At 37.0% G+C, this 26,436-nt stretch overlaps 2 protein-coding genes across 8 annotated transcripts; both read left to right on the top strand.

The window, feature by feature from the left end:
- Positions 1-6,341: 6,341 nt before the first annotated feature.
- On the top strand, positions 6,342-8,769 carry fam110c (family with sequence similarity 110 member C). The gene has a single exon (XM_077217960.1). It carries the CDS (start codon positions 6,501-6,503, stop codon positions 7,461-7,463), a length of 963 nt encoding a protein of 320 aa, XP_077074075.1. The 5' UTR covers positions 6,342-6,500; the 3' UTR covers positions 7,464-8,769.
- A 6,658-nt stretch (positions 8,770-15,427) lies between these two features.
- On the top strand, positions 15,428-25,572 carry fbxo25 (F-box protein 25). Of its 7 annotated transcripts, none has more exons than XM_077219119.1 (11): positions 15,428-15,556; positions 15,952-16,092; positions 17,621-17,724; positions 18,490-18,539; positions 18,702-18,794; positions 19,753-19,846; positions 19,976-20,160; positions 20,597-20,779; positions 21,971-22,114; positions 22,928-22,954; positions 24,663-25,572. In XM_077219119.1, the coding sequence occupies exons 1-11, from the start codon at positions 15,444-15,446 to the stop codon at positions 24,750-24,752; spliced, it is 1,224 nt and encodes a 407-aa protein (XP_077075234.1). In that variant the 5' UTR covers positions 15,428-15,443; the 3' UTR covers positions 24,753-25,572. The 7 variants fall into 7 exon arrangements, with proteins under 7 accessions (XP_077075234.1, XP_077075232.1, XP_077075237.1 ...); XM_077219117.1 differs by lacking the exon at positions 24,663-25,572 and adding an exon at positions 23,378-23,617; XM_077219121.1 differs by having other exon boundaries at positions 15,444-15,556; positions 15,955-16,092.
- The last annotated feature ends 864 nt before the right edge of the window (positions 25,573-26,436 follow it).

Genomic DNA, 26,436 nt, shown 5'->3' with positions numbered 1-26,436 from the left:
CGAGTAGTAACCGGAGCACAAAAAGTCCTACAAAATTCGACTGCTTTACGGCATACATAGTTTTTCTTCGTTTGTGATGTCTTTCATAAAATCATGCATCATACTGTACCTTGTCTGTGGCCATTGTTGATTCCAAAGCCGGTGCTGGATAAACAGCGAGCGTGCTTGTGCGACAGTAGGCTGCGGTAGGCTAAATTATTTACGACATCTGTAATGGACAATTCCGCTTCCAACCTGTAGGGCGACCGCAGAGGAAATGTTCCTTGGTGTTGCTTTAACCTCCACGAATTAGTCGAGTCTTAAGAGGAGCCACTCCAACCAGCAGCAGGATGCAATGTTAATTAAAAGACTGTACAGAAACGTCAATGTAATCTGAGATAAAAACCGAGCTTGAGTTAAAACCAGCTGAGAAATTCTCAACAGAAAGCTCGTTAACCAGAGCAAGACACTCGCGTAACAGGCAGAGGGTCCTCGTTATAAGCAAGATCAAATAAAATGCACTTGTGATCACTAACACATACATCTTCAATACAAATATTGCTAGTATTTAGACCATAAGAGAGAACTATATCGAGCGTATGTCCCTTATTGTGCGTCACCGACGATAATCACTCTGTTCAGTTTAATAGTGGATGATAAAAAGTGGCTGATCATGTAGGCCTATTTTTGCAGCCTATATTTACACAATAAAGGCACCACAAATGTTGCATCTATGTGCCATATAGTATCACACAAAGGTTCCAGAGCATAGTAGTTCTGAGGAAATGTCTTGTTTTATGGTTTTCCAGTATGCCTAAGCTGCACAATAATGATTAAGAAACTTTTCCCTGGTGTCTTTTCAGGCTTGCATAAGCTTAATCAGTCCCGATTCTATTATTGGTATCACTATCCCAAGGAATGGCGTTTACAGATCTAGGTGGTCATGGTTGTAAGTCCTGTTTTCCAGACCATATTTAGAGCAAGTTTAGATTGAACTATTTTTCACTCAGCTGCCCGGCCTGCTTAGCCATACTTTCTCTGTTATAAAACCAGATTATACTTAAGTGTATTGATCGTGAACACCAGATGAGTGAATTTACTACAAAGCAAAATATATGTTTCTGATATGTAGAAACTCAGAGAGCCTATAGGCTATGGAGTTCGGCCAATAGGATCTATGCAGAAATGTAACATAAATATATGGAGTTATGTTATAAGCATACAATGAGTTTTTTTACATTGTTATTTTACATACGTTCATTTGTTAGACACTTTTAATCAAAGCACCACACAGTGCATTCAATATATACATTTTATCAGTACCTAATTAAATACATGACTTTATCGACATCAATGTAGTATACACACACACACACACACACACACACACACACACACACACACACACACACACACACACACACACACACACACACACACACACACACACACACACACACACACACACATATATATATATATAAACATAAACACTAGTAGCCTACATTCACAGTAAGAAAGTCTACCCTAGGAAATAATACATTAAGGTTTTTTTTGACACAAGTGCTTCATGAAAAAAAGATATGTATAAGTCCTTTCATTTATGAACATACAGTAAAAATAAAAAAGGAATGTAAAAATAATTCTCTGTGTTAAATGTGTTGTATGGAAAATGTGATCAATTGTTTTTAAATATAAATTATTTTTATAGCCTACACTACCGATTCAAAATATAGGCCTATATTTTTTTTTCTGAAAGAATTTTTTTTTCAGCAACTACACATTAAATTGGTCAAAAGTGACTTTAATAATGTTGCAAAAAATATTTCAAATAAATTATATTCTTTTGAACTTCCTATCCATCAGAGAATCCTGATTTTTTAATCACATTTTCATCACAAGAAGAAATAAAATTGCATTACATAGAAAGTGCCCATATTATGAAAATGACCTTTCATGTAGTGTGTAACATAGCTCTAAGTGTATGAAAACACCCTGCAAAGTTTTAAATCTGAAAGAGCAGCGTATATAAGGTTATTGTCTTTCAAAAGTAAGATTCGACTGAGTCAATAAAATGAATCGTTTTTCAAACGAGTCATAAGCCGTTTCCTTGTGACGTCAAGACGAAACATTAGCATATTGTGCCCACTTATTGCGCGCGCAGACACCAGGGAAAACTTGAAACCCCCTCAAACCTGCAGCCGATTCCTGTGGATACTGGATAGCATCATGTCGAGAAGATGCTGTGCTCTACAATGTGAAGGTAAAGCCACTGTTTCTCGGCCCAAGGACGAGCATGTGAAGAATCAGTGATTAAAAATAATCTTTACCATGATACCACAGCAGTATGATCCTAAACTTTTGCTGTGTTCCCTTTATTTTACTGACGACTTCTCAAATCTCGGAGTTCAATGCAGGATTCGCAAAATGCTTGCTCTTGAAAGATTGTGTTCAAAATACTTAGTTTTGAGTTGTATATTGTCCTGCTAACTCGTTTACTCACATTATTCTTACGGAAATACTTCTGCTAAGCAGCTGTGGGCCACCATTACCTAAAACTGTGTCTATGATGGACATGCACTTATTGCTGATGGTCAGGAAATACAGTAGCATCATCTCATAATGTACCTCAAACTGAGTAAGTTAGTGTATCTCCAAGAAACGTCCTGCTGGAGTTGTCCTTGCGATGGAGGTTCGGGTTGAATAACTAGTAGTTTCAATGTTTCATTCATGGTGATGTCCAAATGTATTTTATGAGAAAATGAAAAAGTTGTTTGACCTTTGATGCATGTAAACCAGTTGTAGGAGACTCCAAAACAACATTAGGTAACTTTAAAATAGGCAAGGCAAGGGAAGGCAAGGCAAGTTTATTTATATAGCACATTTCATACACAATGGTAATTCAAAGTGCTTTACATAGAAGAAATTAAAATAATCAAAAGAAATCAGAATAATTAAAACAGTTTAGAATAAAATATAAAATACAGAAATAATCAAATGAAATCAGAATAATTAAAACATAAAATAAAATACAGTACAAACAGTCAAACGAACAGTGGCACAGTGCTCATTCAGTAAATGCACAGTTAAACAGATGTGTTTTGAGTCTGGATTTGAATGTGACTAATGTAGGAGCACATCTGATCTCTTCTGGAAGCTGGTTCCAGCTGCGGCTGGCATAGTAGCTAAAAGCGGACTCGCCATGCTTAGAGTGAACCCTTGGTATTTCTAGCTGATGTGATCCTAGTGATCTGTTGGGTTTGTATTCAGTGAGCATATCTGCAATGTATTGAGCTCCTAGGCCATTGAATGATTTATATACCAGTAATAATACTTTAAAATCAATCCTAAATGTAACTGGCAGCCAGTGTAAAGACCTGAGGACTGGTGTGATATGTTCATATTATCTGGTTCTGCTCAGAATCCTAGCAGCAGCGTTCTGTATGAGCTGCAACTGTCTTATGGTCTTTTTGGGAAGGCCAGTGAGAAGTCCATTACAATAATCCACCCTGCTGGTGATGAAAGCATGCACAAGTTTTTCTAAGTCTTGACTGGAAACAAAGCATCTAATTCTTGCAATATTTTTCAGGTGATAGTATGCTGATTTAGTTATTGCTTTGACATGACTACTGAAACTAAGGTCTGACTCTAGAGACACACCCAGATTCCTGACTTGATTTTTAGTTGTTTGACCCCTAGACTGAAGGACTGAAAATAGCATAATAGGGGCACTTTATTTAAAATTGTAATCAAATTTCACAATATGTTTTACTGTATTTTTGATCAGATAAATGCTGTGATGATCATAAGAGACTTTATAAACATTATAAACCCCAAAACTGATCAGGTGAGTGGGATTCCAATGCATAGTAAAAAGGTAACAATTTGGAGATTCCCATAAATTTCAGTATGTAAATAAATGTCATAGATTTTTACAGGTATATCATCTTTCCTCCTTTGGGTTTGATGCATAACACTGTCAAAGAGAATGATCGGTGAGAGATATAATGAAAACCATATTCCAGGGTCAGTGACTCAAGCAGTGCCAAACTTTAAGGGAGGTGATGAATCCAACTTACTGAGAAATCCAGCACAGCTTCTCTGTACAACAACAAAATTGATATCCATTGACATAGTCATTCTGTTTTGACTGAACAGAATTATTATGCACAACTACTTTCCCCCAAACTTTTAGTGTTAACACACAAGCCATGCAGATATTGATATACATCTTGATATCTGCAGTGTATACATGCTGTATTCACTAATTCAAATTCAGCTGGTTTGCAGCTGCTCCACACACAAATCTTCTTAAAGTTTACTTATCGTTAATGAACTTTCATTAATTATGTCTTCACGTTAACATTCTTAGCCTTGCATACGGACACAATATGCTGTCTTCAGGAAATGCCTGTCAGATTTGAGTAAATTGCCAATTTAAACTTTCCTTGTCTGCACTTCATTCACTTAAATTGTAAGTGAACTCTAACAAAAAAAAAAGAAACAAAAAAAAGATCATCATATGGTCATGTGCACATCACTGACGCATTATTCAAGACATAAATTGTAAGGTTGTGTGTTGAGAGACATAACTCATAAATCACTCCAGACCTAAATGATTAACCTTGGAGGTCATGCAACCACATTGCTGTTTCCTATCAGAAATAATGTCTGGAATCATTCATATTGGTTCAGAAAAACCCTGAACGATCCATAGGTGTGGAAACGACATTTTGCTTTGTGAGATGTGTAAACAAAGTTAGAAGTTTGTGGTTTTGGTTGTAATTTGTCCTGTTCACATGTTAAAATTAATATATTGATATATCATATCATATTTTAGAGTAACTCTCATTGTGGGCTTTAGGATTTGCATACCACTATCAATGTGTTGATTGAGTCTGTATACAATTATTGTTATTAAGGGTTGAATGTGATGCAGCATGCATGAATATTTAAAAATGTCCATGTGTTTCAGACCAGACATGATAATGAGTCTCAATCCATTTCTCATCTGGATCCAGAATTTTGGAAGCTCTGAGGTCAGAGAAGCCATATATTGGTTTTAGTGTACTGCTATTACCTTGGGTACTTTCCAGCTTACTGCACAGCAGGCCCCTTGAAACACATAAATTACATCCGCACAAATTCCTGGTTCTGACATGGTTAGGTTAAGAAATGAATTCTGGGCTTCACTTAAGTTGCTTTCAGAAGTCAGCATTTCAGTGCATTTTTCACATTGAGCAATGCACAAAAACTCCACAGGAAACCAGCCGGGAAAAAGTCTTGCCAAGGTGTTGATATGAGGTTGTTACAGTGGTTTTTGATGTGTTGCTATGCGGTTGCTAGGGCGTTTTGGGTGGTTGCTTGGCCATGAGTTGTTTTAGTTGTTTTATTGTTTGCCAGGCGAAAATTATTAGACTGATGGCTTAAGTCAGAGCAAATAAGTTATTTTATTGATTCAGAAATTAACAGCAGATCATTAAGTGCACATCATGCATGATCTCTCTCTCTCTCTCTCTCTCTCTCTCACGCGCGCGCGCGCACACACACACACACACACACACACACACAGTAGGCTACATAGTCTCCACTAGTCTGCTGCCATCTACTGGTTTCATAGAGATCCTGCATTCATCTAGATCTCCCAATGTCTCTCTGCCATTTATTTTGTAGAATGTTTTAGAGTATGAGTGTGTAAGCCAGATACATTTTATGTGTAAGTGCATGTGTTGATTCTTTTCAATATACTGACACATGATATAACACTTATATGACTTCAGTCCCACACACAAGGATACACTAAACAAAAGTTTAGCAAGCCAGATCTGTCAAAAAACGTTTTCCATTGTTTGACTTTGACTCTACAACCCCGCACAAAAGGAAGAAATATGATTGAATCAGGCCACACAATAAACAGATGTTGAGGAAAAAACAAGAATCAAGTCAAGTATGATATCCTTTAAAAAGATGTGTTGTCACAAAGGATCGATGAACTGTATTTTTTCCCTCCTTGGGAAATATTCCCTGTACAGCTCCAAAAAAATTATTTGATTAGGCCTAAGTTATGACAAAATGTTTTTTTTCAAACGTTTTATTAAGTTTAATGTAATTCAAGTTGAAATGACTTAAGTTGATTGTATAGGCTACTTAAAAAATTAATGCAGCGACTTTTTTACAGCAGACTAGTTCCAGCCTTCCCTAATTCGTTAATTTTTTAATTTATTCTCATACAATATTCCTAAAGAGAATTGAGAAAAAATATTCGCCAGCCCTTATTTGGAGCAATTAAGTTACATTTAACGTTTCCTGACAGTATTCCTCACCTTTAAATCACTCGTGCCGAGCTCACGCTGTCTTGACCTGTTAGTGGGTGGAGTAGGTGAGTATGAACAGGTAAAGGTGTGCGTCAGTACTGTGCGTTTTCGTCAACCTACTATATCGGACCCCTCAACACATTGTTCAGCAGTTGCGACATATCTGTTGTGGATTTAACACAATAGGCTACTTATCTAGACTGGATAATGCTGAAGAAAACGCAAGGCACGGCCGACGTGGACGCGTCGCGCATTCTTGTGAAGGGGCCCGAGTTTTTGAGAAGACAGATGGAGCGAGAAAGCGAGGCGAATAAAGGACGCGTCAGTGCGGTGGAGAGGCTGGCAGCCACTAAACCTCAATATGTAAAAAGCCAACAAGTGGTCAGCATTGGGTCTGCCTCCGTAAGCAGTCAAGGGTCTTCAAACGGACACGGTTCCGTAAGGAACGCCGCAAATGTTGGTGTTAAGGACATACCGTCGCCTGAAGAAGACAACGTGGTAAGACGTAGCAGCTCGAAGAAACGACCGGACTCGATTTTATTATACAGACAGAAGTGTGAACTAATGAGAGGGTTGCCTGGCGGGAGGAGATTGAATAAAAAGTCATTATTCTCTCTTAAAGACAAGACAAACGCATTTTCTGAAGCGCGTGAATCTGACGTTGTGATAAACGACAGAAAAGAGCGTGCGCTTTGCGCCACACGTGAGGACTGCGTGAAAGAGTCCACTCAGGTAACTTTACCAATCTCAACAGGGCAGCCAGGACCTCCTCCTCACAGGAGAGTCACTAGAACTCAAGAGCAGGAGCGCAAGAGCCGGAGAGGGGTGGCGCGCTCCAGCTCTGACATCAGCTCACGCTATTCGAAAAACTTCGCGGACTTCGACGTATTCTTCAAATACTGCGGGCTCGAGGGTGACGTGATTGATTCCATGGGCAAAGATAACTTTTCCGCGCGCTCGGACGACCTCAGCTCCAGAATGCGGAGCATCAGCGTCTCGACGTCAAATGACGCATTCTCGAGGAGCAGCGACGGCCTGCATGAGGAGGAATTGCAGGAGACTGTCCGTCAAGGGTTGTCAGTTGTTGAGCGCAACGCTCGGATCATCAAGTGGCTTTACAGCTGCAGAAATGCAGCGGAGTCGGGAAAGGTTCTTCGAGATCTGGATTAATGGGTCATGACTGTAATCGATTTTTTTTGCTCAACAACGTATAATGTCACGGCTACTTGATTTAACAAAAAATACTAACCTATTGGCCTATGTGACATCCCTTAACTGTTACCATTAGAAAAAAATAGTTTTAGAACGTTTCAGCCAACCAGAAAGCTAGCAACCAGGCACGTTCTAAAAATAAAGGTTCCAAAAGGGTTGTTGCAGAGATGCCATATAAGAACCATTTTGGGTTCCCTAAAGAACCTTTCTGTGATCATTTCTTAAAATAACTATTTTTTAGTAGGCTATGCAGAACATTTTAATAACCTAAAGAACAATTTTTTCACTATAAAGAACATTTTGTGTAATTGAAAGGTTCCTTGGATGATAAAGGTTCTTCATGGAACCATCAATGCCTACACGGAACCTTTATGTTTAGGAGTGCCTGGCTGATTTGGCTGACATGTTCATTCCATTCATGTTCTAATCGGCTAATTCTCCAATCCTAAAATTTCTTAAAGGGTTTTAGGATGGTGTGTTTTTTTTCATTTGTGAGTGGGTAAAATAAGGTCTGATTAACATTTTATTTTACTACATAAATTACACACAATTTAAAGCCACTGCTCTTTGAAAACATAAGTTGATAATAAATTGCTAGATAAGGACTAGAACGTTTTTGTCAAGCATTTACACAACTTTGTAGTTGTATTCTTTATTTAGCAGCTTGTTAGCAGACTGTGTGTCATTTCTGTTGACATGAACATTTATTAAATGCTAAACCATTTGTACTGTATGTACCAGTACTTGATCCTGGTTAATTATTATAATTTATCTACATGTCATGTTACTTGATTTTATAATATATTAAAAGTTGTGTTTTTATATTCCATTGCAGTTTATTTTCGTTGAAATCTGTGAAAACTGCCTTTGCACATAAATCTAGTTTACAGATACAATTGTTGTGCAAGTCAAACAGGCCATGATACAAGCCTCTCAGGAATGCAGAAGCGAGCACCTGATCCTGAGATATTGCTTCAAACAAGCAGTTTTGTCCATTGTTGCGTAACAGCGGAAGCGATGGGCAAAAAGCAAGTACATTCACATCCAATGTGGGTGTGTATCATTTGTGCCGCACTGTCACCCAAGTACAAAGATTAGGTGCCTGTTTATCCTAACCTAATACTGACTTTAATACTTACAGTCTACTCATGTCTTCCCTGACTCACTATGCCTTGGCATAAAATGACTTGTAAGGTGTGTGCACTGTTGAGTCAAACAACCTTATGTAAAAATGCTGAATAAATATGAATACCAGTCAGTAAAATCGTACTTTCTTACTTTTCTAGCACTGATATGCAGTTTACTTTTGGATTAGTTATAGTTTAGATAATGCAGATCTATAGTAATGTAATGATCATAAATGCATATTAATAATGATAAAAAAAACCTTTAAAATCCATTTTATGAATGTTAACTAACTGAACCTTTTCGTCATTTTGCACATGACTGAACATTTGAAAAAAAAAGTCTTCTGTTGAATCCAATGTTATCACAAAAACGTCCCCCCTGGCCTCCAAAAGCAGACTTGCAGGTTAGATCTTGCAGAGGGAGTGTTCCTGGCCTTTACACTACTTTAAATGATTTTGGAAAAGCTGTAATTGCATGTGATGTGAGAATTATGCTATTTTTTTTAGCTCACTCATTCAACTGTAATCCAAACGGACAAGTTTGTCTGAAACTGCATGAAAAACGAAGATGTACGACTGTCCTATGAGTTTTTGGAATTTGTCTCTGTTGAGATAATTATGAATTACGAAATACTCTTCAAATAGGGTTACAATTTAGCTGTTGTCCATTCTGTGCAAATGATTAAAGGGACTATGTGTAGTTTTTTAGGTATTTTATTATCTAAAATCAATATTCGTATTCATAAATATGTCCTCAATGGTGTACAAATACCTCTGCCAATTATCTGACTTATGTGACTTACTTTACATGAGGGGTAGGTCCCTAAGGTAGGTCCACGGAGGCTTCCATGTCGTTGCGCCATCTTGAAAAACTATAATAACAGAGAGGGTCAAAATAGTGTTAATTTTGTCACCGATTTTTAATTTAGTCTTATCTTAGTCTTGTGCCAAATGTCCTTGTTAGTTTTAGTCATATTTAGTCATTCACATATCTTTTTTTTTGTTAGTCAAGTTTTAGTCGACTAAAAGTCTCGTTATTTTAGGCTAGTTTTAGTCAAAAGAAAACTCAATATATCTTAGTCAAGTTTTAGTCAAAACATTTTAGTCTTTTTTTAAAATAACAAATTATTTCTGAGATTATTTCTGATAACCACTTCAGTCAAATAGTGTTTCTCGCTTCTCAAATATTGGTTAAATGTCATAATTACCTGACAAAATACACTTGTTGAATGATTTTTGTTGAATGCAACTTTGTTAAACGTGTCTGGTTTTCTGAAGTTGTTCTGAAAAGTATTTTATTTTGAACTTATACAATTCAAAAGCTGGGGCCCAACAGACTCCGATTGACAAGTTACAAAGGTTTTTAAAACTGTTTTTGGTTGCCTTGTGTCTCATTTTTCTGTTCAGAGCAGAAATAAAATAAGTATATACCCAGAAAAACTGAAAAGATAGGCCTACTGTAGGCTACTGTAGGCCTAAAATACAACCTATTTACATTCTAGGTTGGTCTTGAGAAATAATAAACAAATTAGATTTTACAAGGCTTAACAATTAATATTTCTGCAAGGTAACTGGTTGATTTACAGCGTAGATGTCTTTCCCCGATATTTTTTGTCCGCAGTGCTTCCCGTCAGTTATAATGACACATGATTTTGATCACTTATTAAGTTTTGTTTTGTAGAAAGCCTTTCTTTAAAGTGAATTTCGTTTTTTATAAATTGTATCTTCATTTTAATCAATGTTACATCAACAAACATTTAATCAATGTTACATCAACAAACAATGTTACATTACACAAACAATGTTACATCATCTGGATTAATAAACGAGAAGCAAATATAATACACAATATAATCCGGACACGAAGGCGGGGGCGCGTGAACTGGAGCGCGTCTCATAAATGAACCCAAACTCAGCGTATAAGATACTTGCCTCACAGACCTGAGAAGAATATCTATAGAAAGCCCGAAATGTGTACTTTTAAACAAAACAATTCAAAACGAAAAGAAATGGGCTGCTCTCTGCTTATGTAGGCTAATTCGAATGAAGTGTGCATTTCTCCAGGCGCGTTCACTACTGCGAAGATTTCGAGTTAGCATCGTCAACTTTATCTTTGCAGCCAACACTGACATAAACCAATAGTTTATTAATAAACAAATCAAATGTTTAATGCATAATCATTACTTTTGCCGTTTTTTGTGGCAAGCTTTATGCGGCCGTTGAGATGCGGAATAGGCAATATATAGCATAACGAAAACGTTCATTATGGTATATCATTCTCTCACAGTCCCATATATATAGATATAAGTAATACATATATACATATATATAAGTAATTAAATCAATATAAGTATGTGATAAGACTAATGGCTTAAATTAAATAGGCTACTAGTTGACTAGAAAAAAAAACTTTAGTAGTGCACGGGCAGCCCTACTTATTTCACATATTTTCTAACCAGCGCGTCACTGCTGGCGTTCTGAGCGAGCGGCGCGCAATCTTCAGAAAGACGCTCTCCGCTCTGGAGGAAATATTAGCACTCCGCTCACATGCTCTGCTGTGAGACAATGTGTATCTTCTTCTTTTGTCTGAGAGTTGATTGACAGCTTTTAGATGCATTATTGGCATCGTCACCCTCTGGTTACATGAACGTGTCACCGCATCAGAACCAAAAACATGGGGATTTTTTATAGACAACAATTGCACAACCTATTCGATATTCTATAATAAAATCAACTAATGGAATATTCGAAAATTGTGACTCATCCCTAGTAACCGCTGAATATTATATCTCATGATGAAAAAGTAGAGACGAATGAAGAGAGATTTTATCTTAGTTTTTATTTTATGCAAAACATTTTAGTCTCGTCTTTTTTCGTCAACAATAATGCATGTTAATTTAGTCTTAGTCATCGTTTTTGGACATTGGTGCAGTCTCGTCATCGTCTCGTCTTATGCCTGGCTCACACTACAGGAGTTTTAAAATCCTAACCGATTTTGAAATCTGGTTGCACCACACACTTAAGGAGAATCTTTGCAGATTTTCTTCCCTCAAATCTTAAACATGCTCACACTACAAGATTTGAAATTCGTGGCGCATCACACACTACAAAATGTTAATAAGATTATCATGCCAGATATGATTCCACCATGATCACGTGATCTCACGCAACAGATCGGAAGCGGAAAAGTGGATGTAAACTAAATATCTGTCCTTCAGATCACGTCATATTTGAAAAATATTCCGTGACCAAGGAAAGTGAAATCTTTAAAAAAAAAAATCATCCTTTTAACATTTAAGGATATTTCTAATGAATGGCGTCATCTCTATGAGGTGACGTGTCAGCTTCAGCGTTGCATAACAGAACATAATGATCTAACAAGCTTGTGTCAGGTTTATGTTCTGTTATACTATGTGGGACCCTTATTTTGACACTGTATCTTCTGTTTACTCCACTTTCTTTTGTTTCGGTTTCATTACTGAACATGTACTAGTCTTCGTGCCGGCTGACAACAGTGTAACACTTTTATTTAGCAATAAATAAATAAATAAAGATAATACCGCATATCCTTTTTTACAGTCTATGCGCATATCACGCTGATGAGTCACTCAAAATTACCCCATTCCTTCACCACGACAGCCCTACTTGTTTCTTATTGGCTATTGTGACAGTACTGACGTAATCACAATCTTGCTCATCCCGATAAATATCAAACATGTTTGATATGATCGGGGCGAGCCCGATTTGTGTGAGAGCAGATCGGGAGGTGCAAGACTCAATCTGTGAACGCCTCACATTACCAGATAATCGTCACCGAACATCGGAACCGATCGAGGTCCTCGGCAAGATATTTTCTCCGATTGTCGGGAGGGGGAAATCGGGCATAAATCGGCCTAAAACTCCTGTAGTGTGAGCCAGGCATTAGTCATGGAAAAAGGTCGTTGACGAACATATGTTTGAGATGAGCAAAATCTGCGCAGAACCGATCACCGGTGATCGGCGCGTAATGCATGCCGGTTAGAAATGTGTCCGACTGCGGTCCGCCTTGCTCTGATGTCATGCTGACGTGTGTCAAAATACTCTCGCGAGCGCAAGGCGCACGTGTCGGATTCTGCAGTCGCGCGCAGTTGTTCTCCACCGACTGCTCTGATCAAAAGCATGATGGGAAACGACTTGCTGACGACACAGCTTTATGTTGATTGGTTTAAACAACCGTGATGTATGTTCTCTTTTAAAATGTTTGATTTTAAAACTCGGATATCATGTTTTATGTGTATACTGTATGTTCGGTGTGAATATTCCCCAAATCTCGGACAGTGCGATCTCTATTGGTTATGCAATGTCATTTTATATATATATATATAAAAACACATAGCCCACCTGTATGTCTGTATTAAAGAAAAAATGATTGATAAACACTTATTTGGAATGGAATTAAATAACAAGTAGGCCTACTTTGGGTGTCTTGTTCATTATATTTATTTTCATATAAAAGCAACAGAACTTCAATTACATCCAGTTTATTAGCCACACCGTGCACGAGCGTGAATCCCGTGATATCCATCATTGATCTCGCAGGTGTCAAATCCACTGCGAGAAGCGAGAACTGTCCGGCTTGTCTGCGTTTTTTTCACTCCTCCTCTCACTGCAGCCGCCTACTCTCGCCTACATTTCAGGCGAGGCAAGGCGCATCTCAAACAAGCCTATTTAATCTCGTCTCGTCTGACGAAATTAACACTAGGTCCAAAAGTACTAGGCCAACGCGTTTTCGTTCAGAGCCAGCGTAACTAAAAGCAGCAGAAACGGAGGAGGCTGCATTGCACTGTTATTATTCATACTGTAACATTTGTTTGTTCGTTGTGTCAGGTTGCAGTTTGTCTGAAATAACAAACCAAGGAAAACTCGACAAAGTGCTATTAGAAGACATCCTGTCATAGCTTTTTGGTACATAAGCAAGGGGGTAATCCATCAGCCGGAAACTGAAGCCTCGCGGGAGAAACCATTGTAGCAGAACTTAACCTGCTGTTAGCATTCCATTAACTCCCATTCATATTGGCGTCACTTTGACAGCAAATTACTTTACATCTGAGGCGTCCAAAGACTTAATTTGTCCATTGTTTATTTCTAAAGAAACACGACAATGTATAAAAGGCTCCATTACTTTGTATCTTACGTTATGGCCCCGTAGAAGCCGTTTTTGTAAAAATAGGCTAACGATTGCGTCATAACCACACGACTTTCTGTCGCACAATAGAGACATTACCGTATAGACAGGAGGAGAAGCTCACATCAATCTTTTACTGTCTATGAGGCAATCGGGGGGACATTGAGGCATAAAGTCAAGGGAGAAGCCCATAGATAGAGTCCATAAAAGCAACAGGACAAAATATTTCAACAACGTTTTTGAGGAATTAGGTGATTCAGATTTATCTTGGCACAGCTACTAGAAGATTTACAACTGTCAGACTGTCAACAAGCTCAGTTTGAGCCTGCGCAGTCGCTCAGCCATCAGACAGGAAGTGCAATAATCGGGCTTCAGTCTTCTCCGTTGAAATCATAGGGTTGAAATCAATGGGGTCGCTGTGTCCATTTCTTTTACTGTCTATGTACATAACAGCTACAGTAGATGCAACACGCATTTGAAAAAGCGAGGCGCTGCGAGCACAATTCGTTTGAATGCAAAATACAATTTCACCGCTAGATGGGAGAAATTCCTACACAATGTCCCTTTAAGGAGTCAGCCTTATTGGTACAGTTAAAAATTATATAATTCTTCATTGGCGACAAACCACACAAACAAGTTACTTGCTATATGCATGCAAATGATTATTTATGCATGGATGGACTGTAACTTTTCTTATGGCAAGACTTCTCAGCTCGGTTTGGACTTTAATCTAGGTGGGGTTTTTATATAATATAAACATAAATACATATCCAATAGGCCTACTACCATTTATTGGTAATAGAGTAAACAAGTGAACACAAAGAAAGCACTTTGACAAGTGTCAACTCTACAGTATAATGAAGGGAGGTTCTATTTGCAATGTGTTCTCAGGACAAGTTTTTTTGTCTATGTGCCAGGTGTTGAAAACAGTATTCAAAATTTGAAGTGGATCAAAACCTCTCATCAAAGTTATACATGAATTTTAAACAATACCCATTCGGTCACAACTTAGATAAATGTTTTTGATCCCCTTCAAACGTTGACTAGCTTACTGTAATTTTTGGGTAAGACTTCAAGATAAATGAAACTCAAAAAATAAATGGGCTACATAAGTAAATAAATAGAATATAAGTACAATATATATTATAAAAAAGAAATATAAGTAAATAAGTATTAAAATACAATAAAGATTAAATTTAACAAATAAAATGGAATAAAACACCTTACAACTTAGACATAAGACGATGAACATTTTTACTTTTTCTAGCTGCTGTGCATTTAAATAATTTTATTTTTAAATTGATTTTTCTTTTTCTATTTTCTCTCATAAAGCTCTGTACTCACTGCAGGCCGAGGGGGTTACGAATAAACCTAGCCTATATTGTACTTATATCCAAAACTAAGCAGTGGAAATGTTCATTTTGGGATGTTATTATCCAACATGATTGGTCAGTCTATTCCATCGCTCATTCTATCCATTTCCCTTCCCCCATTACAAAATCAAAACATGACAACATGTGCAGCGTCTGTGTCACGTGTAGGAAGCTGCAGACACAGAGAGCTCGGGATAACTCGGCGAGTGATCGACAGCGTCACGAACCAATCAGCTTGGGAATTCCGGGTAGCAACACAACAAATACAAGTACGATGGCCAATCGCAATCGACGGGAGGCGCGTCTTACATTCCGCTTTTCTGACTGTTTACTTCCGTCAATATTCAAAGAAGAGCATAAAATTATCATCATAACAAAGGAATCGCTGTAAGTAAAGTTAAATATACGTCCGTTATCAATGCAAATAAAGGACTTTGCGCGTAAAACAACAATAGAGGTAGAGATTTAAGCTGTCTTTAGTGTTTTGTCGACGTTCAGAAAGATAAGGTTCTTGGCAGGCTTTGCATTTGAGCAAATTTGTTGACAGTAACGTAGTTGGTACAGACGCCAGAGTTTAAATGCAATTTAAAAATTAATATAAAAATGCAAAATGTTTGTTTTTTCAAAGATAATGTTTTACATCAAGATTGTGAAATAAGTATTTTTAAGCTTTGAATGACTGTTATTGTGTGTTGTCTGATCAGATCATAATGATACTTGATAAGCCTTTGACGTGTTATATTGGTTTTAGATAAGAGTCTATTGTATTCCGGTTTTTGGAGCAGGTGGAAGAAGATGCCTTTCTTGGGCCAAGACTGGAGATCACCAGGCTGGAGCTGGATCAAAACTGAGGATGGCTGGAAACGCTTTGAATATTTCAATCACAACTTGGGAGATAACATCAATGAACTGGGCTTGGAAGAGTAAGAAATGCTATGAATTATATCAATATAATGTGGATTGATTGTTGGATCTTGATCTAGGGTGATAGTTTTGGCGTTCAAACCTGCAACATTTCAGTTACCACCTCTGAGCTTTAACCACAAAGGCTACACCACCCAAAGAAAGCATTGAGGAACAAACTAAAAAGGAAGTGTATGTGTCATGTGTGGGAAGTCAGGTATCCGTGTTTAGAAATGTGTTATTGTTACCGCCTGTGGTTATTGTCTGGAGTAGCGTAGAACAAACATCCCCGAACTGGCTTTGTGTGTATTCAGACACAAAATACTGACCTGATCATTAGTCTGACCGTGCTGTCATGGAAACAGACCTGAGGTTGGTCAGACTGAGGAAACGTGGTTGTCTGGTTTCTGCTATGTGGGGATGCAAGTAGTTGTTTGGATAGCTTTAGTGTGAATCTGCATCCTATGTCTGTGTGTTAAATTTCACTAGACAATAGACCGAACACTTCCCTGTGTGCGTTTTGTAAGCTAAAACGTCTTCAGATCTTAAAGGAGTAGTTCACTTTTTAAAAAACTTTTGCTGATAATTTACTCACCCCCATGCCATCCAAGATGTTCATGTCTTTCTTTCTTCAGTCGAAAAGAAATTAAGGTTTTTGATGAAAACATTCTAGGATTTTTCTCCATATAATTCACGTCATTGGGTACCAAACGGTCCAAGGTCCAAATGACAGTTTCAATGCAGCTTCAAATGGCTTTAAATGACACCAGACGATGCATAAGAGAACGAAATGACCCGAAAAAAGATTTGTTAATTTTGAACGAGTCTTTTTTCGAGTCATTTCGTTCATTCAACAAAGGAAATGACTCGAAAAAAGATTTGTTAATTTTGATGAATGAGTTCGAACAGGAGAGTCACGAACGTGCATCACAGAACAGAGCAAGGCGAGCATCTGTGCTTATAAAACTTAAACTTTTTTATTTATTTTTGAAATGACCGATCGTTTCACAAGATAAGACCCTTATGCATCGTCTGGTGTCGTTTAAAGCCATTTGAAGCTGCACTGAAACTTTCATTTGGACCTTGGACCGTTTGGTACCCCATGAAGTCCATTATATGGAGAAAAATCCTAGAATGTTTTCATCAAAAACCTTAATTTCTTTTCGACTGAAGAAAGAAAGACATGGACATCTTGGATGACATGGGGGTGAGTAAATTATCAGCAAAAGTTTTTTAAAAAGTGAACTACTCCTTTAAGGACTCGCCTAATTCAGCAATACTTGGATTAATCATTAAAAATAACTTGCATTGGCTTGTTTATTTGCACTAGGTTTTATTGCATTCACTGTCAGGTTTATGTCTACTATATAGTACTCCTTGCAGCATCTAAATTGCAGAGTCTAACAGTATAAATTGCATGCCATCTGTTGATCACATTTTGTAGATCGTTCTGAATAGGAGCCTCTGCTAGATGCCTTTAATGTAAACGTAATGCCTAAAGCTTATTTTGGGAATGTCATGATTAACTTTACCTTATTAACTCTCCAGATTGGACAACGACAACAAGGAGAACGTCTACGTGGGAGATGTCTGTGAAGTAGCTGCCAAGAAGAGAAAAAAGGACTTTTTCAACAACAACACTAAGTCACAGTGTAAAAATTACATCATATTTAATTGCATCACCCTCACACTTAATTACAACACTGATCTCAAATTTCAAAGTGAATTAGAGTTTCTTTGGACAATAGGCAATTATGCAGTTTAGACGTCATTATACAAAAATATATCACACAACAATGATCTCAAATTTAAAGGGGTTGTTTATCCAAAAATGAACATTTTGTCATTAAGTTGTTCCAAACAGTTGACGTTAGCTAATGACTTCCATAGTTGGAAAAAATACTATGGAAGTCAATGGATACCATAAACTGTCTGGTTCCCAACATTCTTCAAAACATCTTCAACAGATGAAAGAAACTCATACAGGTTTGGAACAACATGAGGGTGAGTAAATGATGACAGAATTTAAATTTTTGGGTGAACTATCTCTCTTACAAGGAGCTAGAATTTTTGGAACATCGGTCCAATATAATGTTCAGTGTCATTATACACAATGCACATCAGAATTAAGTTTTCCAGAGCTGTGTAATAATTGCTAATTAGTATATATTTTTACATAATGCTTAATACTTACTTCATACTTCATTATCACAACAATGATCTCAAATTTTAAAAGTAAACTGGTGTTTTTTGGCACAATGGGCAATTATACAGTTTAGTGGTCATTATACAAAATGTTTTTTTTTGTTCCGCAGAAGGAGGAAAGACATACATGATGACATAATTTACATTTTTGGATGAACTATCCCTTTAAGGATGTAATATATGGGTTAAATACATTTTATCCTTTTTCTTAGTTTTGTTCCAGGAGAGGTGGATCTACGTTCAGAAGGAGAGTACGAGAGAGGTGAGAGGAATTATGTCATACTATCAACACGTACAAGACTCAAAAAGTAGCAAATAAACAACACGAGTCACACAAAGTTATACATCATTGTTTATATTTGACAGTTCTGCCATTAGTCTTTTTCATTCTCTTTAAATGCGCACCATGTGTTTGTTGTTCCAGAGACATGGTTACTGTACGCTTGGTGAGGCCTTCAATCGTCTGGACTTTTCCAGTGCCATTCAGGATGTGCGGCGATTCAACTATGTAGTCAAAGTAAGATGTTCTGATCTCTGCTGAACAATTGCGGAGTACAATTGAATACCTCTCTCTATTTAAATCACAGGCCTTTATAACACTTCCGTGTCAGAAAAGCGGAAAAAAACGTCTGCTGAAGCCTGTATCAACGGATCATAGCACTGTTTTTTGGGGATTTTTAAACATAAAATTCAGCACAGATACTTCTTCTAAAAACACCAAAGGAGAGTGCACAAGCCATACTGTATCAGAGTCTGATCACCTTATTTTATTACAGAACTGCAATTATATATAATACAAACTCGACGAAATTATATCGAAATTATATAATACAAACAACAGATCAGATTAAAGATCATTACAATTAGACAAAGTTTACAATATTAATTACAAAGTCTATTTTCAATTAAAGGTTTGTTAAACTTATTGTATTAAGCAATAATGTTCAAATTTTTTCATGCTATTACTTTACGATGCAATCATCAATAATTTGATTGGATTGAAGTTGTTTAAATAAAGGAATATTTCCAGCCCATACACAATTATTCAAAAATAACTGGTTTAATTATCGTACATGTGTCATATCCTCCATGTTTAAGGGCAATGATTGAATAACATACTGTTGACAAAAAAGTGTGGTAATAAAATGCAAAAATAAACAAAATAACATTAAAAATAAAATGAAATCAGTCCGATTACTACTTTGGCAGTACCTTGACTGGCAGCGCTGACAAAATGTTCCATGACATGCATAGTAGGGTATAATGTAAGTCTAGATAAACTGTTTTTAAGTATTGACGTTTATTGTAAAGTTCAACTAAACTACCTGTAGTTTAATTTTCTTCTCAAAACTGGCGTCCGTCCATTGACAACAATGCAGGCGGAAATTAGTTTATGCTACTAATCGGAGCCAGATGTGATGACACACAGACTGTGATAAAGGCCTCTTTTCTCCCACTGTATCTTTCCCTCTTAGCTTCTGCAGTTGATCGCCAAGTCCCAGCTCACGTCTTTGAGTGGAGCTGCTCAGAAAAACTATTTTAATGTCCTGGAGAAGATTGTGAGAAAAGGTGAGCTGGTTTTTTAGCATTATTTACAGAATGAACACTTTCATGCAGAAGCCATACTGGCCTGAAATATGTGCATCTACAAGTTGATATTAAAAATGGGCAATGATTCGCTATTGGTTTGTTTGGCAGTTCTGGATGACCATCAGAACCCTCGACTGATCAAGGCGTTGCTGCAGGATCTAAGCTCCACCCTCTGCATCCTCATCCGAGAAGTTGGGAAGTCTGTGCTGGTCGGCAACATCAACATTTGGGTCTGCCGTTTAGAAACCATCTTAATCTGGCAACAGCAGCTCAACAATTTGCAAATTCCAAAGGTAGTCTTTTTCACACTCTTTATATGGGTTAGGGAAGTGCACAAATATTTGTAAAAAATCGACCTATATCTATTTTATCAAAAAAAAAATAAAAAAAATTAAAGATAAAAAATACATTTTTATAAATGGTGTAGTCAATTTCTGTCACATGTAGTTGGTTGTGGGATGACTAATCCTATATATATATATACAGTATATAGAATATCATTTATCATATATGTGATATATCAGACAGCAATCTTAAATATACTTTATTTGTATAATTTAATAATAATTATATTATTCAATTATATATGTATAAAGTATATTTGATTGCTGTCTGATTAACTTTTAGGACCAAAGTGAGCTGTTAATCCGTTGTATTTCTTGTGGTTGTACTTGACAACAACCTTCTGTTTGTATTTACATACATAATGCTAAATATGTTTCTTTGCAGCAAGTTTTAAATGGGACGACACTGAGCGACCTCCCTTTGCTCATGCAAAACAACATTTTGTACAAGTTTACTGATGCCTGTGACATCATCAATCTGGGACAAGCCACACCAACACTGCACATGCTCAGTGAGGACCGGCAACTGTGGAAGAAACTGTGCCAGTTTCATTTTGCTGAGAAACAGGTGAGGAATAAGATTTATTAAGTCACTCATGATTGGATGTTTAGTCAATTAGAGAATATCATCATTACCATCACACACAGCATCACAAATACTATATCAATATTTCTTTTTTCAAGATTACAAGTGGTCAAAGGTGGCCCCAATTGAAGTATCACCCAGATAGGAATTTCTGTCCAGGCACTTATGAATGAGGTTTTGTCTGAAATTCTTTAATGAATCGTTTTGGAGATTCAGAATGGCTGAAAATTGAGTCAGCGGCTTAATTTGAGCACAAGATGGCAGTACAGAGGCATCATGCCAACTGAAAAGAGAAGCCAAAGGATTTTGATCGCCCCCTGATGGCTGGCTGCAGTATATGTCTGAAACCCGCCCTCTCAATGTAACCTAATGAGACTTGAGCCAAGCTAAAAAAAAATTCCAAAGATGGTTTGTGCCATTTTAGGTAGTTCTCATCACACAGATGATGTTCAAGTCTTCATTTTCCCAGAAAGTTTGCTTTTAGTTAGTTATTTGATGCTCTAAATGTCACATAATATGTTCTGTAAAAGTAATTTAATATTAATTTTACACAATAATTGTAATGTGGTATAGTATATAATAATACTATAATACATTTTTAATAAATTAATTGTCATGCTAAGGTCACACAAACATTAATTTGAAACATGCATTTGGGAAATATATTGGAAGCAAAAAAACATACCTAATATAAGCTAAGCTAGCAGGCTAATCGTTATGCTAGTACATACACTAACTAAAAACCAGCAAGAATGAGAAATGCTTGATTTCACAACCTATAGCTTCAGTTATATGCTAGTAAATGAACCATGTAATTTGCATTACATTAATGGTCGTTATAACGCATTTTAAACGATATAGATTATAATGTGATTTTGCAGGAATTGTAATCAGGTGCTAAAAAAACTACCCCTTAAAAGTCAGTTAAACCAATGGGATCTCTCAGGGTCCTAAAGGGAGACCTGATTTCTCACCAACGACACAATCGGCAACTGGGATGCCGTTTCTGGGATATTTTGGCTTCATTTTTCTACAGTGAAAGGAAGCAGAGATGCACTCTCCCTCTTTTTTCACAGTATATGCGTCATGCACACAGGCCTATACTCCACTGGTGTGAGAGCGGTATCTGTTCCTCAGCAGAAGTCACAGAGGTCTCTGTGTTTGTGTGTTCAGTTCTGCAGGCACTTGATTCTGTCAGAGAAGGGCCATGTGGACTGGAAGCTGATGTTTTTCACACTTCAGAAATACTACCCTCAGAAAGAACAGTACGGAGACACTCTGCAGTTCTGCAGGCACTGTAGCATCCTCTTCTGGAACGTAAGAAATCCTTTTTAAATGTCAAACATTCTGGTCTGTGAATAAACAGTAGGACATCCATCCGGATTTTGTGTCTATTTAGATATAAGTGCACTTCTCAAATGTTTCCCTTGCTGAAGCCCAGTGTTGTGATCTTCTAGAACTGTAGTGTTTTGTCAGAAACCCCTTATAGACCCACATATTAATAGATAAGCATCGGTTTGTTTCAGTGATTTTTATTTTATTTTATTTAAAACATAAATAAATGTAATTTATTCCTGTGATGAATTCAGTGCTAGAAATTCTAATACGCTGATTTACAGCTCCAGAAGCATTTCTTATTATTACCATGGTTGAAAACAGTTTTTCTGCTTATTTTCATGGAAAAACTAGTTCAGTTTTTAGGAAATGTTTTTTAGCATCCTTTGATGAATATAAAACGTATTTATTCATTTATTTGAAATATAAATCTTTTGTTACATTGTAAATGTCTTTACTGTCACTTTTGATCAATTTAATGCATCCTTGCTGAATAAAAGTATAAATATCTTTATACAAAAATTACCAAACCCCCACAATCCCGAAACATTTCAGCGGTTCTATAATTATGAATAGTTATTATGTATAGTTCACCTAAAAATGACAATACACTCAGTTAAATAAATGATGACAGATGTTGAAGTGTTAGTTCTAACATACATATTTTCACTTCAAAAAGTTTCATTTCAACAGTTTTAGGTTACATCTTCTAATTTTGCCCTCTGTGATATCAGCCCTCTTCTTGTACCCTTTGATTATTTTCCTGTTCTCCTCCTGGTCCCTTCTCTCCCAAAGGACAGACACCTGGCTTTGATCTTTAAGGTACATGCTGAATCTGATATTAATGTGCCAGCTTTTTGAAATCATTGTTAATAAAATTTGTTTTGTTTCATCAGTCCTTTTCTCTTTTTCTCTTCACCTGTCGTCTTTTTCTGTTTCTGCCCGTCATTCTTTCTTACACTTCAATCCATTCAAATCAACTGGACTTGATCCGTCTTGTTTGTATTCTTAATGTTTGAGTAAGATGTATTTCTCTTTTTTGTAGAATGTCTATTTTTCCCCATTTGCTTTCTTGTGTGTTTCACATCAACGTTATACATTAAGGCGGTGTCCACCAAAGCGTTTTTTTCCCAAGGCTAGCGTATTTTTCCTGTTTTTTTTTTTTATGGGAGCACTGCGTTTTTAAAACGGCAGCAGTGTGATGAGTGCTTTTTTTTCTCTTTTTTCTTCTTCTCTCGGTCGCAGAGAGTTGAAGAAAGTTCAACTTTTGGTAAAACGCAGTTCTCATCGCTGTCAATTTTTACCCAGCCGTCCAATCACAGTGGAGGAGGTGTGGGACAAATACCACACTGACCAACTGTCATATTCTGCTTGTTCAATGATAAAAAATGACAACAACAAGCACATCTCTTCATCCAAAACTAGTGCCAGCACAGGTGTGTTACATTGTGTCAGCATTTTTATATTCAGAAACAAACTATTTGCGAAATCAGATACTAGTAACAGTTCCACAGACTTTACGCATCAGCACATATATTATCTCAACTGAAAAAAACACAGCAAGGCATTTTCAGAAGAGCCAGTTTTCAAAAAAATGCTTTGGTGGACACATGCGTTAATGCCCATCTCTGCTGATTAACATGCTTACAGTGTCAGTAACTATAATTTTTGTACTATTTTTGTTAGGAATTCGAAAAAATCACTAACACTGAGTATTACACTTCAGGTGTTTTTGACCTTTTCCAATCTATTAGAATTACGAATGAGAATATCAGAATTTCTGTCTGACGGATGATAAAAGGGGCAACAAAATAACAATGACTTGCATCGATAGAGGGACCCTAGCAACCTAACAGTAGCTATGTTTTCATCCACCTATTTTTTGCGGATTTAATAGAAAAAAAATGCTGGAATGAGAACGCCAAGATGAGCATAAATTCAAAAAATGTTATGCGCTGAATTAAACAATATTTTAATCCGATAAGAAGACATGCTCATAAAGTATGATGGAAAACACATTTATTGAATAATTCCCTTGATGCGCAACATAAAAACCCATGTGACTTTGACTGAGGATCTGATCGATAACTGGACTAACCAGTGGACCGATTTCATTGCCTGATCCAAAGTCTGTCATCAGAAGGATTTGGTTTAATTCACTCCCAAAACGGTCACATGATTGCATTCCCAAACATCAGGCATCTTTACGCAAAATAACATGACAGTGTTTATGGCTTTTCAGCAGGTGATTTATGATATACGATAAAAGAGCCGCAGCAACTTTCATTTTTATTACTGATATTTTGCGCCAGTAAGTTGTGACTTTGTTCTCTTGATCACATGGGATGGAAACGGTGCTTTATTCGCAAATGTTTTATGCGATATTCCCATTTTGTGCATAAGTTAAATGTGCAACTTTGTATGGAAACATAGCTAACGTGGCTGCAACTTTTGCATGGACAAAAAGCACTGACGTTTTCCTCCAAAAATGTTGAAATCTGATTTTGTTCGCCCTCTCTTTCGATCGCAGGACTCGGGACATCCTTGCACGGCCAACGATCCCGACAGCTGCCTCACCCCCGTCTCTCCCCAGCACTTCATAGACCTCTTCAAGTTCTGAAATTCAGAATGTTCTCGGACCTCTCGCCTTCCCATCTCCTCTGGAACACCTGCAAACAAACACTTCTAACCAAGACTCTGAACCTTTTCCACTCTGTGCTCCAACCATGTTTCTTCTTCTCTTTGACGTTTTCCAGACGGTTGTTTTATTATTAAAAAGTGTGAAAGTACAATGTAACGAATGATTGAAATTTCTCTTGCCTCGCTCAAATTTTAAGGGCTTACCTTGGAAAGATGTCATAATATTAATGTTAATTTATTTTTCTCGTTCCCCGTTGTGTTTATCTGTTCTTCGAGGACGCGAAAAGAGGTGGGATATGGGAAGGATTGTGTGTTAAATGCAAAAGAGCAAAACAAACCTAACTTGATTTTGGGAAAGACGAACTGAAGGGAAAAGCGTGGGAGATCCTAAGCGAAGGTTATCTTGTCTTTTCGTGGATGTATTTTCATTGCTGTACCGATGGAATGCACTTCAGAAATAGTCGTAGGTTAATGTTTATGTGAGTTCTTGTGTTGTCTTGTGCTGTGCGTATGTATTTGATGCGTCAACACTAAAGTCTACATTTGCATTTGCTGCACAAAACAACTTTTTACGATACACTTTTGTTAAGTCTGTCGTGAGGGCAGACGAGAAATCTAATGTAAGCTTTGCTATTTATGAACAAATGTATTTTATATCCTTTCTCTGAACTTTGTAATATTCCTTTACTATTACTGTAATATAAATGTTATTGAAATGGCTGAACTGTAGGATGTGTTTGGTACTATAAAGCATTTGCCAGAAATATTATCTAAAACAATTAAAACTTTTGAAACAAAAACATTTGTTTGTTTCCATCTATCTGAAAGCAGTCTCCTCAGCTCCTGTAAAAATGTTTAAAATAATTAAATCAGCTATTTTAGTTCACAAATTAGCATGGAATCCATTTGAATTGAGCGGTTTAGTCCACAATTTCTGAAGAGACACGGTCACTTTACACTCAAAAGATTTAATTAGGCTTTTATTAAGCTCAACCGAACCTGCTTGACACACGAGAATGAACCTCATTGGTTCTTCCTAAAGCTCAATTGTGCTGCGTAAGACGAGAATGAACCTCATTTTTAACGCACTAGACAAGAATGAACCTCAAATTTAACAACTGTGTTTTTTGAAGCTACAAAAGGTGCAACTGGTTGTGAGATTATGAGGGTGGTTCAAACAGACAAAAATGTTAAGTTTGGGGTCTACTTGAAATAAATGAATACCTTTATTCAGAAAAGCTTAATTGATCTAGCCTGTAAATCTAGACGCAGCCTTGCGGCAGCAAAAATAATATTTTGCATTATCTAGCAACTCTCCGTTGGCATTCGAACTGGAAAAACCAAACTCTAGCCATGTTTCCATCCACACCTTTTTATCCGAATTAAGTGATATCGAATGAAAAATGCCTTATGGAAACAGTAAAATACGATTAAATTTCATGAATATCGACTCAAATGAAATACGTTCGGTCTCATCGGATTTTATCTTGATCGATATACGGCAAATGCGATAAAAGCTGATGGAAACGTTATTTGCCGAATAAATAATGAATTGCGATTAAGTTTTAGGCCCTTTTATGGTTGCAACACGCCACAAAACATAGAAGAAGACGAGTTCATTTCCGGCCAGTATTCCCGCTCTGTTTGCGCACACATGGCGGATG

The sequence above is a fragment of the Siphateles boraxobius genome, unplaced genomic scaffold, assembly GCF_051911475.1.
Source record: "Siphateles boraxobius isolate OS27281-9 unplaced genomic scaffold, OSU_SipBor_1 77, whole genome shotgun sequence".
NCBI classification, from domain to species: domain Eukaryota; kingdom Metazoa; phylum Chordata; class Actinopteri; order Cypriniformes; family Leuciscidae; genus Siphateles; species Siphateles boraxobius.
Note: the sequence above shows the minus strand (reverse complement) of the source record. Positions and strands in the feature narration are given on the sequence as shown.

Excerpts from the sequence above, each read along its gene's own strand:
- fam110c (XM_077217960.1), top strand. The coding sequence starts at position 6,501 with ATGCTGAAGAAAACGCAAGGCACGGCCGACGTGGACGCGTCGCGCATT.
- fbxo25 (XM_077219117.1), top strand. The coding sequence starts at position 15,444 with ATGGCCAATCGCAATCGACGGGAGGCGCGTCTTACATTCCGCTTTTCT. Across the intron at positions 17,725-18,489 it reads CAACAACACTAAGTCACAGT|TTTTGTTCCAGGAGAGGTGG; the intron begins GTAAAAATTACA and ends CCTTTTTCTTAG. Across the intron at positions 18,540-18,701 it reads AGAAGGAGAGTACGAGAGAG|AGACATGGTTACTGTACGCT; the intron begins GTGAGAGGAATT and ends TTGTTGTTCCAG.